The sequence below is a fragment of the Stegostoma tigrinum genome, chromosome 4 (genome assembly GCF_030684315.1).
Source record: "Stegostoma tigrinum isolate sSteTig4 chromosome 4, sSteTig4.hap1, whole genome shotgun sequence".
NCBI classification, from domain to species: Eukaryota; Metazoa; Chordata; class Chondrichthyes; order Orectolobiformes; family Stegostomatidae; genus Stegostoma; species Stegostoma tigrinum.
This window is the reverse complement of record NC_081357.1, coordinates 28,633,992-28,651,774: the sequence shown is the minus strand read 5'-3', so window position 1 is coordinate 28,651,774 and position 17,783 is coordinate 28,633,992. Positions and strand designations below refer to the sequence as shown.

The 17,783-nt window shown below is 38.6% G+C and overlaps 2 protein-coding genes across 4 annotated transcripts in view; one reads left to right on the top strand and one right to left on the bottom strand.

Moving 5' to 3' along the window:
* crybg1a (crystallin beta-gamma domain containing 1a) overlaps positions 1–12,781 on the top strand; it is a 237,341-nt gene extending 224,560 nt beyond the window's left edge. For all 3 annotated transcript variants that reach the window (XM_048530499.2, XM_048530501.2, XM_048530500.2), the window contains 4 exons: positions 732–855; positions 2,389–2,547; positions 5,430–5,592; positions 11,033–12,781. In XM_048530499.2, coding sequence (XP_048386456.2) covers positions 732–855; positions 2,389–2,547; positions 5,430–5,592; positions 11,033–11,121 — 535 coding nt within the window. In that variant the 3' untranslated portion in view covers positions 11,122–12,781. The remainder of the gene's footprint in view (positions 1–731; positions 856–2,388; positions 2,548–5,429; positions 5,593–11,032) is intronic.
* Positions 12,776–17,783, bottom strand: part of rtn4ip1 (reticulon 4 interacting protein 1) — a 48,595-nt gene continuing 43,587 nt past the window's right edge. Inside the window, exon 9 of the mRNA XM_048530503.1 lies at positions 12,776–12,997. Within this exon, the coding sequence (XP_048386460.1) occupies positions 12,878–12,997 (120 nt within the window). The 3' untranslated portion in view covers positions 12,776–12,877. The remainder of the gene's footprint in view (positions 12,998–17,783) is intronic.

The following is a 17,783-nucleotide window of genomic DNA, read 5'->3' as shown; positions in this document are numbered from 1 at the left end:
GCCAACTGGCTTCAGTATGTGAGGTCAGAATCAGTACCTCATTGAAGCGGTTCCCAGGGCACTCAGACCTTACACTGGATTTCTGCAACATATGTACTTTGGTTTCCCTCCCACAAAGTCATGGCTGTCCATAGCTTAATTCATGATTTACTGTGCTGGCATATATTGAACCTCCTTATTTGCACAGAGGAACACCTTTCATCAAAGAACATTTTCAGCTGAGAGGTAATGAAACACTTCAATTGACACAGAAAAACCCGCATGTTCATCTGATATCTCATAGCCTCTATTTGACACAGTGCACACCCTACAAACAGGAACAGTCCCTGTATGGCACATCTCCTGTTTGATTACATCACTGGCCATAAGCTGGTAACTAACCGAAGTGTTAGAAGTACCAAGTTGCACAGAATATCTGGATAACCCTCAACTGCTTAATGACAACTCAAGGAAGATGTGGCCACTTGCTCCGCAAGTGAAATATAATGGGGAGCTTAAATTGTGACTATGGCCATCCAATTCAGCCCATCTCCTACAATATTAAACTTCTGACCAGAGAGGCCCATTCCTGGTGGCATCACAACCATCCCCATTGTGTCAGCTGAAGCAATTTTTAATGTATTGAGTTTAAGTCCCACCCACTCACTGTAAGCACCATTGTAAAGCTATTTTGTGCTTAAAGATTACTGCTGAAACGTTTAAAATATTTCTTGATTTCTTCTGCAAAACAGATGGGTGGCTTATGAATGCGGCAACTATCAAGGACATCAAATTTTGCTACAGCCCTGTCAGATATCTAACTGGCATCAGCACACTGGATGGCACAGGATTGGTTCTTTACGCCCTTTACCTCAGGTCTGTATGTGTTTAGGTAGAGAATTCCATTATGTGAAATTTAAATTCTGAACCTGTTGTTACTATCTCTGAGATATCTTTAAGGTTGTTCACTTAATCAAAAGTGCCAGTGACACCTATTTGTGAAATACTAAATTGACTGATAGTTCATAAAAGTTAATCATTAAAGAAGTAAAAATCAGATAAATTCCATACTTCCTTCAATGTTTAGACATTTTCTGCATCTGCAATTATTTTTGATAAGATGGGAGAAAAGAAATCAGGTTTTCAAAATATTTGTTCAATACATGAGAGATTCTCTCAAGATGCGTTCTCAAGATATTTAAAATTTTTGACAAGATATTCTCCTTTGCTCTTCAGATATTGTTGAACTAGCAGTGTATTTCTAGCTTTTTTGGTTTTGCTTCAATTTTCTGACTTTGTTTCTATTTTTTCTCCATATTGGATTGTTTTTGAAGTTTTTTGGCAATATATTTGTTTACTTATTTTGTGTTTTCAAACATGATGTATGATGAATTCTGCTGGCCCTTCTCTGGTACCAGCTGCTGTATAATAGTTTGGGTAGATATGGTTCGGATGATTCTTAGCATTTCATGTAATTTTCATACCGCCTGTGTAGCCCTCTGAGGCCTGCTTGCAGAGCAACTTCTGCACCTTACTTGCGGGGAGCATTGGAGTGACTGCGCATGCACCCATGCAACTTAAAGGTCACGTTGATGGTCCCCTTGGTTGGTGAGTCTAGATCTAGGGTCATTATCTCAGAGGAGGGGGAAGACCTCTTAATACCAAGGTGAGAAACATTTTCTTCATTCTGAGTGGCCAGACTTTGAAATTCATTACACTAGAGGGCTTTGGAAGCTCTGACATGGAGCATATTCAAGCCAAAATCAATAGATTTCACTTTACAGATGGTAACAAGGAATATGGGGCAAATGGTGCAAGATGAAAATGGTGTGAGAGGCAGATGATCAACCATAATCTGATTGACTGAGATAGTATGCTTAATGGACCCAAACAGCCTATTCTGGCCCTTATTTCTTATGTTCCTAAAAATATGCCCAATGTTTTTTTTCTTTCTCCCTTTTGAAGAAGTAACCAATCTTCACTGAGCATCTAACAATGGCAGGAAAGTAAAAAAAAAATTAGGAATTGTTGAAGCAAGGAAAGGGAATTTCACAATTACATCAAGGTGCACGTTACTGAAGTGTAAACAAGCTATTCAGCATTGTTAGTTTCTAATGTTATTACGATACTGCTTTAAAATGTTATACTTTTTCACTTTTTTTTAAAGAAGACATTTATGTGATTTGTGGAAAGATAGAACACTCATTTGCTTCCTCCTCAGTTAGTTCTGGCACAATTTGAGATTGTATGACAAATGTAACTGTTTATTTTCACAAATCTGGAAAGACAAAGCCCAAGTTTATATTACATGTGTGGAAAAGCCACGGCTTAAACTTGCAATAATCTGGAACAATAAAAAAAACGCAATAGAAAACTATGTGCCATTTACCATTTCTGTCTTGTTTACAGAGTCGAGTGTATTTTCGGATACGAAACAGAGCTACTAGAACATTCATGACATTTGCCGGAGACTTGAATGAAATCCACATGGTACGCGTGCAAGCTTTAGAAAGCACAGGAATGGATGACCAAATCTGGTTCTACCAAGATGGATTTATCAAAACCAAGGTATTCAAATTATTGAGTCTAATAAAAGAAAACCCTAGACTAGCTTTTTCAACATAGCTTCTTTGTGTGCTACCTTTTAATTGACTTTTTTTGAAAATGGGAGACCTTAGGTTAAATTTCCAAATGCCAGGGGTGTCAGAACCTGATGCTGATGTGATTTAAAATTCTGTCCTGGGAGAACTTTGCAGGATCCCAACATCTCTAAGAAAGTTTACAGTTTCTAAAGTGTTGTCGGGGATAGTGGATTATGATCTTAGCTGATGGTACTACTGGACGAGTCAGGTACCAGACTGAAAAATTGCTTGCTGGATTTGTTTTTCTTTAGTTACCTCATACAGTGGATAGTCACTGAGACATATTCACATGAGGCTGCCAATTTTCTTTTAATGAAAGAATAGAAGTTCATTTCATGAAAGTAGATTTAATAAAGACAATCCTTTGAAATACAAAAGACCAATTGAAAGATCTTAAAGCATAGACCAAATCATAGTTTCCACCTGTCTCCTGCCACTGTCCTTTATGGAAATTTTAGTCCAGAGAAATGATACCTCATATCTCAACACTTTTAATTGCTACTTTGCTGGCTCCTTGTCTTTCCTTTTCTATGGAGTGTGGAGACAATTCAATGACATGAACTTTTCATAAGCCTAACAACCTAAATTTCCTCAATTCTACTGAACTGTAGATTTCCAAACAAACCCTCCTGGTTTGGAAGTTTTACTAAACCTTTCTGCCAAGGTGACTTGTTCTCTGAACTGCCTGAATTCCTTTGTAGGAGAGAAACTAAACTTGCTTCCAAGCTTAACGCTAGTATTTTCTGAACTTAATTTAAGAACTTGCTTCATTGTAGATTCTTCTGAACTGAAATCAAAGGTGATAGCCTGACATATTTGCCTTGCATAAACTCAGCAGTGTAAATATCTTTCCATTCAACACCACAGGGGTTCATATTTTTCTGAAGAAGGGTCCAGACCCGAAACTTCAGCTTTCCTGCTCCTCTGATGCTGCTCGGCCTGCTGTGTTCATCCACCTTCACGCCTTGTTATCTCAGACTCCAGCATCGGCAGGTCCTACTATCTCTGAGGGCTTCATATTCACCTGTTTTCTGACAATCATCCAGATTTAGATTATTGTTCTAGAAGTACTCTATAACCTGGGGTTTGACTGATTTTGAAATCCACATTTCAAAATTAAATTGCTTACAATTAAAGACTTAGTTAGCTTCTCTTGGGAACTTGTTAGAATGGTATCAAAGCTGGGGCTGCAATTTTAAAATTCGATTCCAGAAATAAAAGCAGTCTGGAGCATGTTACTACATAATTCTTGAATTCACGATGGGGTGATCTGAAAGTTTGCTTATCTTATGAGAAGTGTTTATTAAGGGGGATCTTGGATTAGGACAGGTGCATTATCTTCATTGTGGCCCTCTGGGCACTTTCACTTAATGTTATGCTACTTGTCCTTTGAGGAGCTTATTATTCTCAGCAGCATGGCATCAGCAGGCTCCAATATGACTGCTGCCTGCTTTCCACTGATGCCAAACAGGCAGCTCTCCTGTCCAACAGACACTTAGCATTACTAAACCCATCTCATTTCAACACAGGGCCTTAACATCTAAAAATAGCATCATGTCAAAAACACAGCAAAGGCATAGCGTTAGGGCCCAGAATATATCTGGGTGTGGACTTCTCAGCTCCACTTTGAAAATCTGGCCCCTTATTCTTGATTGCAGACTGCACATACTGCAATTTAACCAATTTCCAAAAAAAATGTATTTGTTTAACTTTATCAAATGTGTTCTCCTCATTTAATTTTGAGGATGTTCTTTACAATTCTCATCCCTTCTTCCTCCTTCACCTCCTCCCACTCCCCATTCCCAAAAATGATTCTACTTATTGGACAGCTAGTTTTGGGTAGGGGTAAAAGGTCATTGTCTTACAAAGATTTCCATTAGGGAAAGAACGAAAAACTGCATCATGTATGAATTTTAGCTTTAACTGTTTTCAATTATTAAATGAAGTTGTGAGATGTGCTTTATTATTTGTTCTAGGGACAGGAGCATAGAGTTAGTATTTGTTGTCCTTCCTGACTCACCCTTGAAAAAGTGGTAGTGAGCCACCTTCTGAAGCACAGCAGTATGTCTATGTACCTTGTAATAGTGAAAGAATGGTAATGTAGTTCTATGTCAGGATGTATATGACTTGGAAGGAACTTCCAGAAGGTGTTGTTTCCTGGAATGTAATGCCCTTGTTCTTCAAGGTGAATGAGGTTTGGAATGTGGCCAAGTAGGAATCTTGATAAGTTGCTTCAATACTTCATTTAGATAATACCTACTGCAGTCACTGTGCACTGGCAGTGGTTGGAAAGAACGTTCAAGGTGGTGGGTAAGGTACTATCAAGTGAGCAGCATGGTATAATGGGAGCTGCATATACCCAGGCAGGTAGTGACTATTCCATCACACACCTGATCCCTGCCTCTTAAATGAAGGGAAAACTTTTAGGAGTCATTGGGTGAGTAACTTTCCATTAAGTTCCCAACTTCTGACTTCCTCTTGTGGTCACCACATGCAATTGATCCAATTTAGTCAAAAAACTGAAAGAACTGCAGGCTCGTGAAATCTGAAACAAAGACAGAAATTACTGGGAAATCTCAGCAGATCTGGCAGTATCCATGGAGACAAATCAGAGTTAATGTTTTGGATCCAGTGACCTTCTGAAGAAGGATCTCTGGACCTGAAACACTGGGCCTGAAACATTAACTCTGCTTTCTCTCTACAGATGCAGCCAATCGTGCTGAAATTCTTTAGCACATTTTGGTTCTAGTTTCTTAACTCTGATTGATTTGAACCACTTTCCTATTTGCCTCTTCCTCTACTACACAGATGGCAGACGATTGCTGCATGGATGTGATTGGAAACTTTCTCGGTCCAGGTTCAAGATTAGGAATCTCTGTGCAGAACAGCAAAGACATTCATATCTGGAACATCAGTTCAGATGGAGTCATACTGAGTGGAATAAGACCTGACCTAGTTATTGATATAAAAGGTGAGGCATTGATTTTTCATTCTTCTCTGCACTAACAAGATCTTTGAACTTATCAGCCACTTGTGTTAACATAACGTGACCAATATTAAAGACAACAGTAAAGAAAGATTCACCCATCTCCCCCTCACCCCCATAACTAGCTTATTCCACAGAGATAGTAGGAACTGCAGATGCTGGAGAATCTTAGATAACAAAGTGTAGAGCTGAATGAACACAGCAGATCAAGCAGCATCAGAGGAGCAGGAAAGCTGACATTTCGGGCCGAAATGTCAGCTTTCCTGTCCTTCTGATGCTCTTGGCCTGCTGTGTTCATCCAGCTGTACACCTTGTTACCTTATCCCACAGATGTTCCATGATTGCCTGAACATTTCCAGCAATTACTGACTTCTGTTCCAAACCATGTTGAATTACAAAAGTTTCAAGAAGGAGCATTTATTATTGATAGGTGATTCTGATGTATGTCACTGGTAGACTAATTGTGAGAAAGCATTTCCCTCACTCCCCACCCAGTATTTGCTGTTTAGATATATCAACACCAGTCAAATTCAAACTAGTAACATAAGTCAGTAGTCACATCAGGAGAGAGCTGAACAGGTGACATTGAGCTGCCGTCTTCCTTGATGGATGTCTAGGAATAAGTTGATCATTTCCTGGTAATTGTCCATACATGAACAGTCTTTTAAAAGCTTGGTTTCACAAACAAACATAGAGGGATTTGAAAGCTTTGTAGATTTTTGTTCAGAACCATTGGATTGCTGACCTAGTGCTAATTTGAACAGGGTTGAAATTCCAGACTAAGACTAGAAACAGTTTAAAAATGGTACGCACATGTAAAGTTTATTGCAGCAATTACAGAAATTGCATAAAAGATTCAAATTACATGCAGTTGGTTGCATTTTCCAACCGGGAAATTAAATGCAATTATAAATTGTTGGTTTACAGTTGTTTAGTTTGCTACGTGTAAACAAATTTGATGGCAGTAATATCTAATTTATATGTGATCTCAACAATGGTCATATTTATTTGACAAGAGCACATTGCTGCCAATGCTTGAAATCTGAAATTTCATTCCTAAATTGTCTTGAACATGGTAAAGATTCTTATCCGGAATTCAAAGAGCACAAGCAAAAAAAAAACAATATCGAGTCACATAAATATCAGAAAAGGGAATGAAGGCTCAAAAAAAGTGGTTTTAAAAAGGAGCATCTTTGAAGGAAGAAGGGCTAGAACGCAGGGAGATCTAGTGAGGGAAATTCAGAGCCTTAGGGCCGAAGTAACAAAGGCATAACTCGAATGGTACAACAATAGAAACATTGGCGGCGGAATATCCAGAATTAAAAGAACACAGAATTCTCATAGGATTGTAAGACCAGAGAAGGTTATAAAGAAAGAAAGAGCCATATGGGGTCTTGAACACAAGCATGAGAATTTCAGAATCAAGATGTTAATAGACTAAAGTCATTGTAGCTTAGAGAAGATGGGTGAATGGGATTGCTGTGGATTTTATTTTAAAGTTTACATTGTAAATTACTGTGTGGTGAAAATATTTGGATCAACATCATGTGTATTTATGTATGATTTATGGCTTACTGGTAATGCATTAGCTGCTGAGACAGCAGTTTGTGATTTCCAGTCCTGCTCGAGCAGATTTGACCAAAAAATCTAGACTGTTTGCATGGAGGAGTATATGAGGGTACCTGCACTGCCTGAGGTGCTATCATTGGAGACCAAAGGTAAACTAGCACCGAGGCTGCTAGTTCAAGTGAATGTAAAAGATCCTATGGCACTACTTTGAAGATGATCAATGCACTTCCTTGCGTCCCGATCAATTCTTAACTAGAATCAAGTATGACCAAAAGAAAATTTTCTTCTCAATTTCAACCTGGATTATTTGAGGGTAATCGAACTATGGCCTGTACTGTGATTTAAGAATAGGAGAAGGTGAGGAGACAGACCCTAAATCTACTTAAGGTGGAATTGAGATCAAAGTCCATGTTGTTGGTGATATTCTGAATCATATGCTAGTTATATTTTGAACTTAGCTAACTACATCCTGCTGCCCATCAGACTACCTGGTTATTATTAAATTGGTTAGAACTTAGTGTAAAATTTGATGTCAGAGAAAGAACTGGGTCATCGGTTGTGAGATATCTTGAGGTCATGAAAACCAGTATATAAATTCAAGTATCTTGTCTTGCCATGAATGTGTTAGAAAACAAAATTCATCAACATAAGTTACAAAATGTCAAATCTTTCCATATTTGGCAGGTAATTATATTTGCAAATTTATGAACTCTTGCAGTTTTGTTAAACTGTCATAATGTATTTATTTCACAACTTTAAAATGCTCGTTTCAGGTGATCTGTTTTTTTTTTGAGGAAGCGACTGTGATTTTTGATCATTTAGCAGCAAGTTAAATGCAATTTGTTCTCAACAAAATATATCCTGTGTTGGCTTCAACTTGCATTGACTTGTTCAACTTTCATTCTTTCATTCTTGGGTGGCCAAGCCTTCAGCTGCCTAGGCTGTAATCTATCTCCTCTCTACTCTCTTTTTTATATAGTTGTTCCTTAAAATGTAACACTTTGACCATGTTTCTGCTCAGCTTTCTTAATACTGTATTGCTTTAATTAATTTGGTGTCAAATTTTGTTTGGTATCTGTCCTGTGAAGCGCCTTACACACTTTATTTCTTAAAGTTGTAGTACAAATGCAAGATGGTCACTTATCCATGAAATACTCATTGACCAATGTACAATCAGTGAGGAGTGCACTTTTAAAGCTTTAATGTTCACTTAACAAAGTGAAAAATTGACAGATTCATGCATTCCGTCAGAAAAGCCAATATCAGAGCTTGGTTAGACATGCAGTTTACACAAGCTCTGAAGAATACAATGTGCTTGCTAACCCAGGCTATTAATTATTTAAATAGTGTTAGAAAACGCTTGTTATAGTATACCATTCACTACACTGACTGTTCACTGGATAGTACTGACATACACACATTATTCCTTCAGTCACATCGTCATGTATTTAGTGCCTTCAGAAGCCTTCACCTTTGAGTGTTAACCCTTTTAATAATTACTGTTCCTGGAACTCCCAGAGCATCTCCCATTCAAACACTCAGCAAACCTGAGTTTGCTTAGTTTTTAAGATCAGATGTTTCCAGACAACTCTGCCCACAAGCTACCAGCTTGTCTATTCACACTGCATTTCTAACGTTGCTGAAGTCGATATCTACAAAACAGAAGATCTTTCAGCCCCTTCAGGCTTATTCCTTTATTTAATTACATGACAACTTCATCTAACTGCATTTGTACCATATTCCTTATAGTGTTACCTAAAAACAATCCGCATACTGTGACATATTGCTGGTAATTAAGGACAATGTATCTTTGGAACAAATGGCACTTTCTTGTCAGAAAATTTTTTATCAATATTTGCTCTGTTGGGACAAGTGTAGTTTTACATTCTCATGGTACAAGTAATTTCAAAGTGCTTGTGATTCAAGTTTTAGGTATGCAGGTAGTAGTCATAGGGTGTGGAAGGTATTTTATCTGCTGAGCTGTCACATTATGCAACAAGACTTTTTTTTAAGCAATTGCTTTTATTCAGAGGTAACAAAGTGTAGAACTGGATGAACATAGCAGGCCAAGCAGCATCAGAGGAGCAGGAAGACTGACATTTTGGGCCCAGATCTTTCTTCAGAAATGGGGGAGGGGAAGGGGGTTCTGAAATAAATAGGGAGAGAGGGAGAGGCGAATAGAAGATGGATAGAGGAGAAGATAGGTGGAGAGGAGACAGAGCGGTCAAAGAGGCAGGGATGGAGCCAGTAAAGGTGAGTGTAGGTGGGGAGGTAGGGAGGAGACTGGTCAGCCCAGGGAGGATGGACAGGTCAAGGGGGTGGGATGAGGTTAGTAGATAGGAGATGGGGTGGGTCGTGAGATGGAAGGAAGGACAGGTTGGTGGCGGGGTGGGGGGGTGAACAAGCTGGGCTGGTTTTGGGATGCAATATGGAGAGGGGAAGATTTTGAAGCTTGTGAAGTCCACAGACATTTTTTTTGCTGCATGGACACTGCTATGTTTCATTAATGCAACTCCAACCAGGTATCAAATAAACATACAGAGCCAGACAGTAGGGCACAATTAATGTAGAATTCCCATCCTAAGTGGCTCATTTGAGGTAAGGGCAGGGAGGAGAGCTGACCTCTAATCAGGTTGTAATTGTTATGGTGGTTCTTGTCAAAGGAGATCCATGATGTTAAAAATATTGTCTTGTCCCAATGTCTGTGAAATATGTGCATAAATTTTGCTTGTTTATTCAGAATAAGCAAAAATATCTTTATCATTATTTTGTGCTCCTGAATAACATCATTCAGCATTGTTACATAAGGGGTAAGTGTTGCCTTCATCTGTTCTGCCTGTGTCCATGAAGACTGAGGCGATTAGCATGATTCTTTAATAATTTGCCCTGTACCTTTTAAGATCAACAAATTTTAATTTACTTGCTCAGAGATACCAGAACAGGTGGAACATGAACCTGAGCCTTCCGACCTTGATGCTTCACGATTATATTTATGCTCCTCAAAGATGTGCAAAGTGTCAATCGGGACGGACAAATATTGGCCTTGCCAGCACACACTCATCCCAAGAAAAATGTGAAAAAGTGCATCTCTAGAAAACAGACTTCTTAGAGGAGCAGTCTTTGCTTGGAAATTTCAAAACTGAATTCCATATTGATATCAGAATCAGGCTAAATTTAACAAAAATGAACGTTTAAAAAGGTGTCAAAATTATTATTTAGCATTAGTTTCTGCAATTTTTATCAGCTGTTTTCACTTTCAGAGGTGCAGTTTAATGAGTCCAGATTTTTTTGTTTATCCTGAATATTAGTTGCTCACCATCTATTTGCCCCTGGGATCTGAGTTTGAAAATCTGTCCAAATTGACTGGATGACAGAATCCTTGCAGGGAACAAGGGCTTAAAGTGATACAAACACAGAGAATGCTGGCAAAACTCTACAAATCTAGTAGAACCTGCAGAGGGAGAAACAGAGTTAATATTTCGCATCCAGTATGAAGAGTCATACCAGAAAACTACATAAGCAGCGAACCCAGGTACATGAGCAATAGGGTTCAGACTGCTGAAACAAATTTCACATAGGTCCCTGCAGCCATGGGACATATATGAGGGTTCCATTCATCTGTTTAGGCTGGGTTTGAACAGAAGGCAACGCATAGCAATCTGACTCTGCAGGTTTAATTTAAGTAAACCTTCTCTCAACAAGTACCCATTCAAAATGATAAAGATTGCACACATTGTTTGAAAGGGTTGTGCAGTCAAGGCTTGAAGTTTTGGCCAGAATTAAAATTTTTCTTTTAAAAATGGAACCAGCTTTTCATCAAATTTGTCTAACCACTGTAATCTTATTGCTTTTAAAGGTGGCCAGCAATACGACCAGAATCAAATCATTCTCAGCAGATTTGATGAGGTTCAACAAACACAAAGATGGGACCTGGAAATCCTCTGATTCATTCCTCGTGGAAACAGGAAATCAAAGACAAGGCACTTTTGAAAGATTGTGAACCTTTTCATTTTACAATCAGTAGTGCAATGTTTCACTTTTAAGTGAATGCCAGACACAAAACACTGGAATTCATGGCAAGACTGGTGGGAAAGTCATCTCAACTAAATGTTTATTTCTAAGCAAGTACTGCTCACTCTATGCAACATAACCAAATCTGATGTAGGGTCTTAAGTCTTTATCATTTTTCAAGATTAGTTCATGTATTGGCAGCAGGGACTGGTTGCTATTGTTTCAGTATCAAAATGAAACACTCTCATTCCTGGTGTAAACACTTTGAAATCCTACTTTGTTTTAAAAGAATAAATACTTGATAAATGCTGTGCTCACTCTATGGTTTTATTGAACATCAGAAGGCTTGTTTATTGTTTGGGTTTAATGTCTTCTATTACTGATGCAGCATGTTAGGATTGTTTAAGTATGTTTCTTCACAAAAGCAAAACCAGACCAACACCATTTGTCTGGTGTAGTTGCTATACATATCAATCAAGTCATATCTGATTCCATTAATTTCAAAGGAGTTATTCACACAGTGGAGAAAATAAGATTGAATATCAATAACATTGAATGCCATAATCATTGTAAATGGTAACATCTACATTTCAGAGTATTATGTAGCTTGTTATTCTCATGTTCAAGGTCGTAAGGTAAAATGTTGGGAAACAAGTTACTATTTTATTGCACCATGACATCCTTGCAGATAAGCTGAATTAATTTATGTAGCAAGCACTGTGCCACTGTCTCCCTGTTTGTTCAAAACATGAAAGTATTTATAAGAAACATTTAGTCAGATGACATGGACATGAGACTCTCAAGAAATTTACAGCAACTGTGCTCTCTATTTTTAAATCAATTAACAGAAGTCAATTCATTTTAGTTTCTTAGGCAATTTAAGAACTGTCCTTTGAAACGGTGTTGGTCCCAGTTAGAGTTCCCAGTTTTAATTTAGAGTTTTAAATTACTGCCAATATGTTTAGTGTTTGCATTAATAACATTCTATGTAGTTAAAACGTTTAGTAACACAAAGATTGAAAAATAAAACATTCCAAAGAGCTACCCAACAACAGGTCCTACTGAAAGTGATGATAGCATGGTTGCCTTGGTGTTATTTCACTTCTGCTTGTGTCACACATTGAGACATCTTACTGGCAGGCCAGGATTTGTTTTATGTTAGAGAATCAGTAGATGTTTATAAACTACTGTTTTGTTTGATAATTGCATCAAGGGTTGTAATCTCTATCAGTTGTAGCAATTTGTAATTTGAGAATTTTTTTCACCTTTTAATTGATCATGTTAAGTATACAGAACTTCTGTCAGATGCTTTATTGATTGTTTGAGGTAATGGGAATAACTTGAGAACTGTATCAGTGTGGTGGTATAGTTTTACACTGAGATTTTATGCTGTCTAAATTTACCTATGTTACCCCAATTCCTTGCTTTCACCAGCTGAACTATTGTTACACTAGCTCTTGACAATTATTTTGATGAATGGTGGACTGTGTTTTATTACCCAATTTATTACCTACAGCAGCTGCACTACTGTTTTCATTCAAGGTACTGAACCATGTTTATGTAACAACTTTAAATAAAACGTACAATGTTTTGAGTTAATTGCTGGAGACAATGTTTATTGCAGCCATTCAAAACAGAAATAAGCAAACTAAAATATCAAAAACTGGTCTGTACAGATCTTCAACTCCTATTATAAACAGCCTTTACTTCTATCAATTACAGTCTTCCCTCGTGCATGACCACCTTCCAGTTTCAGGAACGCTTGGGGTACTTCAGAGAATGAGAAAATCTGTTCAACAACAGGCCGAATCTAAAATAAGATAAAGTGAATAAAGAAATTACTTCTGCAAATTACTCAAAAATCTTACAATGTAAACAACTGTTTCACTTAATCACAGCAAATAGTTCTTACTCAGGTTGCAGGAGGAGTGTGAGGTTGCAATGAGGTGATTTACAGAAGTAAAATACTGCACTGCAAAAAGTCATTGAGCTTATTACGTTATAAATTGGAGGGAGTTTCTATGTGACATACACAAATTCTCTAAGCATTAGATCTCAAATTCATCAGCTGCTTTCAGGTGCTAGATACCCATAAAACCCTACCTGCAGATATGGCATCTTTGCACAGCAGAAAATTCTGGCAAAAATCAAACTCCTTTCAGGTTGTAACCCATTTAAATCATACACTGGTCACAATCATCAACACTGTCATTTGAACAAAAAACATTAATTCCAGCTTGTGCTGCCATTCAATCCACATCTTAATTAGCCACCGTAATCGTGTATCCTATAATATTCTACACGTGAACCCCTCTCAGTTTCATTTTCCATTCACTTAGCTACAACAGCTTTTGGCAGGGAATGAGTTCCAGATATCCATCTACCCTTTGTGCACATATGTCTTGATGTCATGTCTGAAATGGCCTGGCTCCAATTTTAACGTGTCCCTTAATTCAAGTTACCCAATGTGTGGCAATAATGTCTGTTTACCTCTGGCTCAGTCTGTAGTATGCTTGCCCATGAATCACAAGATTCTGGGATCAGGTCCGAATGCAGGGTTTGAGTATAAAATTAGAAGTTGACACTGCAGAACAGTAGGTGTTGTACTACCAGAGCAATGGGCTTATGGTGAACACATGAGCACTAAATGAGGCCACTTCCATACTTAGATGGATGCAAGATACCCCATGGTACTAAACTGAAGACATTCAAAAAAATTATCCCCAGTCTCCTGGCCAATAATTGCCCTTCAATCTATACCACAAAACAAATTTACCAATTATCGTATTGCTGTTTTTGGGAGTTTGCTGCAAACATGGTAGAACACTGCTGAAGCTTCAATGGCCATAAAGTACTTTGAAATTTAAAGTACTTTTTTTTCTAAAGTACATTGGTTATGTAATATTATAATTCTACCCAATTGTTTGATCATCCCTAAAACATCTGAAACATAGTTATACAAACCTAATTTACATAACCTCTCACAATTTAGCAAAAGAAAAAAAAACAACTGTGGATGCTGGAAACCAAAAACAGAACCTGAACCCTAAATGTTAACTCTGCTTTCTCTCCAGAGATGCTTCCAGATCTACTGAGAATTTCCAGCAATTTCTGATCTAGACTCAGATGTACAGCATGGAACCTTCTGTTTCAGTTTTCCTAAATTAATCTAGTCCCATTTGCCAGCATTTGGCCCATATCCCTCTAAACCCTTCCTATTCATACACCCATCCAGATGCCTGTTAAATGTTGTGATTGTACAAGGCACCAACAGTTCCTCTGGCAGCTCATTCTGTCAACGCACTACCCTCTGTGCGAAAAAGTTGCCCCTTGGGCCTTTTTTGTATCTTTCTCCTCTCACCTTAAACCGAAGCTCTTTAGTTTTGGACTCCCTCATCCTGGGATGAAGACCTTGGCTAGTCACGCTATCGATGCGCCTCATGATTTTATAAACCTCCATAAAATCACCCCTCAACCTCTGATGCTCCAGAGAAAAAAAGCCCTAACATATTCAGTGTGTCACTATAGCTCAAACCCTCCAACCCTGGCAACAACCTTGTAAATCTTTTCTGTGTCTTTCAATTGAAACAACATATTTCCTATAGCAGGGAGACCAGAGTTGAATGCAGTATTCAAAAAGTGACCTAACCAAAGTCCTGTATAACCATAATATGACATCACAACTCCTTTACTCAATGCACTGACCAATTAAGACGTGTATGAACCACCTTCTTCACTATCCTGTCTACCTGTGACTCCACCTTCAAAAGAACTATGAGCCTGCACCCCAAAGCCTCTGTTTGGCAACACTCTCCAGGACCCTACCATTAAGTGTATGAGTCATATCTTGATTTGCTTTACCAAATGCAACACCTCACAGTTATTGAAATTAAACTCCATCTGCCACTCCTTGGCCCATCAGATCAAGGTCGTATTGTACTCCGATAACTTTCTTTGCTCTCCACTACACCACCAATTCTGGTGTCATCTGCAAACTTATTAATTGTTCCTCTGATATTCACATCCAAATCAAATGACAAAAAGCAGAGGACCCAGCACTGATCCTTGCAGCATATCACTGGTCACAGGCTCTAGTCCAAAACACAAATAGATGAATAAAGATATTGAGGCTCTAGTCATGAATAAAAGTGAATCTTATTTTAGGTGTACACGACGTGGTTCAATTGAACTTCTCTATCAACATAAAGAGTGTAGGGGCATTCTTAAAAAAGAAATCAGGAAGGCAAAGAGGGTCATGGGATAGCATTGACAGATAAGGTTAAGGATAATCCAAAGAGATTCCACAAATACATTAAGCGCAAGGGCGAAATGAGAGACAGCGGGTAGGGCCTCTTAAAGATCAAGGAGGTCATCTTTGCATTGAACCCCTGGAGATTGGAGAGATGTTAAATTAATATTTTGCGTGTTTTTACTGTGAAGAAAGAAATGGAGACCAGAGAACTCAGGGAAATAAACTGTGATGTTTTAAAAATAGTTCACATTACAAAACAAGAAATTTGGGAGGTACTACAGAATATAAAGGTGAATAAATCTCCAGGACCTTATCTAATGAACATTGTGGAAAATACAGGAGAAAATTGCAAGATTCCTTGCAGAAACATTTGCATCATTTACAGCTATGGGTAAGGGACCTCTTGATTTGAAGGTGGCTAATGTACTTTTGTTTTTAAAAAGTTGTAAGGAGAATCTGGTGAGCCATAGACCTGCGAATCTTACTTCAGTTGTGGGTAAATTTTTGGAGGAGATTATGAAAGATAGGATTTATGGCCATTTAGAGGGGCAAAAATTGATTAGGGTTAGTCAGCACGGTTTTGTGTGAAGAAAATCATGTCCCCCAAACTTGATTTGAGTTTTTTCAACAAGTTACCAAGAGATTGATGATGGCAGAGCAGTTGACATTGTTTGTTTGGGTTTTAGTAAAGTATTCCTGCCAGGGCCATGTCTGACTCTGGCGGGGCTGATCCGAGGACCTCACTAAATCATCCAATTGGTAGTACTGACGGGCTCTGTGTATAAAACGCAGTGACTTAATCAATGCAAGCTTATGATCCACACTTACTGGGAATTCCTTGTTCATGGGAAATAACTGCAATTCCCAGTCCCCATCACTAATGGGGTTCCGCATCGTAGACTATTAGTAAAGGTAGGTCACATGGGATTCAAGGTGAGCTGCAAACTGGATACAGATAATTGGCTTAACAGCAGGAGACAGACAGTAGTGGTGTAGAGTGGCTTTTCAGACTGGAGGCCGCCACCAGGGGATTTGCACAGGGATCAGTTCCAGGCCCTGTTTTGTTTGTCATTTGTATAAGTGATTTGAATGAGAATACTGCTTAGTAAGTTTGCAGATGACACCAAAATTGGTGGCACTGGAGACCGCGAAGAAGATTTTCTAATATTACAGAAGGATCTTGATTAAGCTGGTCAATGGGCTGAAAAATGGCAGATGGAGCTCAGTCTGGATAAATGTGAGGTATTACATTTTGGTAGAGCTTAAACAATTAATGGAGGGCCTTGGGTAGGGTTGTAGAACAGAGAGACCTAGAGTTGCAGGTTCATAATTCCTCGAAGTCTGTGTCACATATAGACAGGATGGTTAAAAAGGCATTTGGCCTGTTTGCCTTCATTGCTTTGTCTTTTGAATATAGGAGTTGGGAATGCATGCTAAGGATGTATAGGATACAGGTGAGGCCTCTTCTGGGATACTGTGTCCAGTTCTGGTCCCCCAGTTATAAGAAGGATATTATCAAGCTGGAGAGGGTTCAGAAGAGATTTACCAAGATGTTGTGGGTGTGGAAGGTTTGAGTTATGAAGAAAGGCTGGATAGGGTGGGACATTTTTCACAGGAGTGTAGGAGGTTGAGAGGTGACCTGACAGAAGTTTATAAAATAATGAGTGGTATAGAGCGAGTGGCAGTTGTCTTTTCCCTAGGACGGGTGATTTCAAGACTAGGGAGCACATTTTTAAGGTGAGAGGAGCGAGATTAAAAAAAAGCATGAGAGGCCCTTTCTTTTTTACACAGAGGGTTGTTTGTGTGTGGAATGAACTTCCTGAGGAAGTAGTGTATGCAGATACAATTACAACATTTAAAAGACATTTGGATAGATACATGAATAGGAAAGGATTGGAGGGATATGGGCCAGGAGCAAGATGGGACTAGTTTATTTTGGGATTGTGTTCAGCATGGGCTGGTGGGTTTGTTTCCATGCTGTATGACTCTATGACTCTCTGACTCACCACCCTCTGTCTCCCACCTTCAAGCCAACTGTGTATCCAAAATGGCCAGCTCCTCCTGAATTCCATGTGATCTAACCTTACTAATCAGTCTACCATGTGGAACGTACCCCTTGTTGAAGTCAATACAGACAACGTCCACCGTTCTGCCTTCATCAACCTTCTTTGTCACTTCTTCAAAAATCTCAAGCAAGTTAGTGAGACACAATTTCCCAGGCACAAAGCTGTGTACATGTCCGAATAATGTAAATCCTGTTCCTCAGAATTCCCTCCAACAACCTACACTGTCGTAAGTCTGTGGTCTATAGTTCCCTGGCTTTTCCTTACGATCTTTCTTAAAT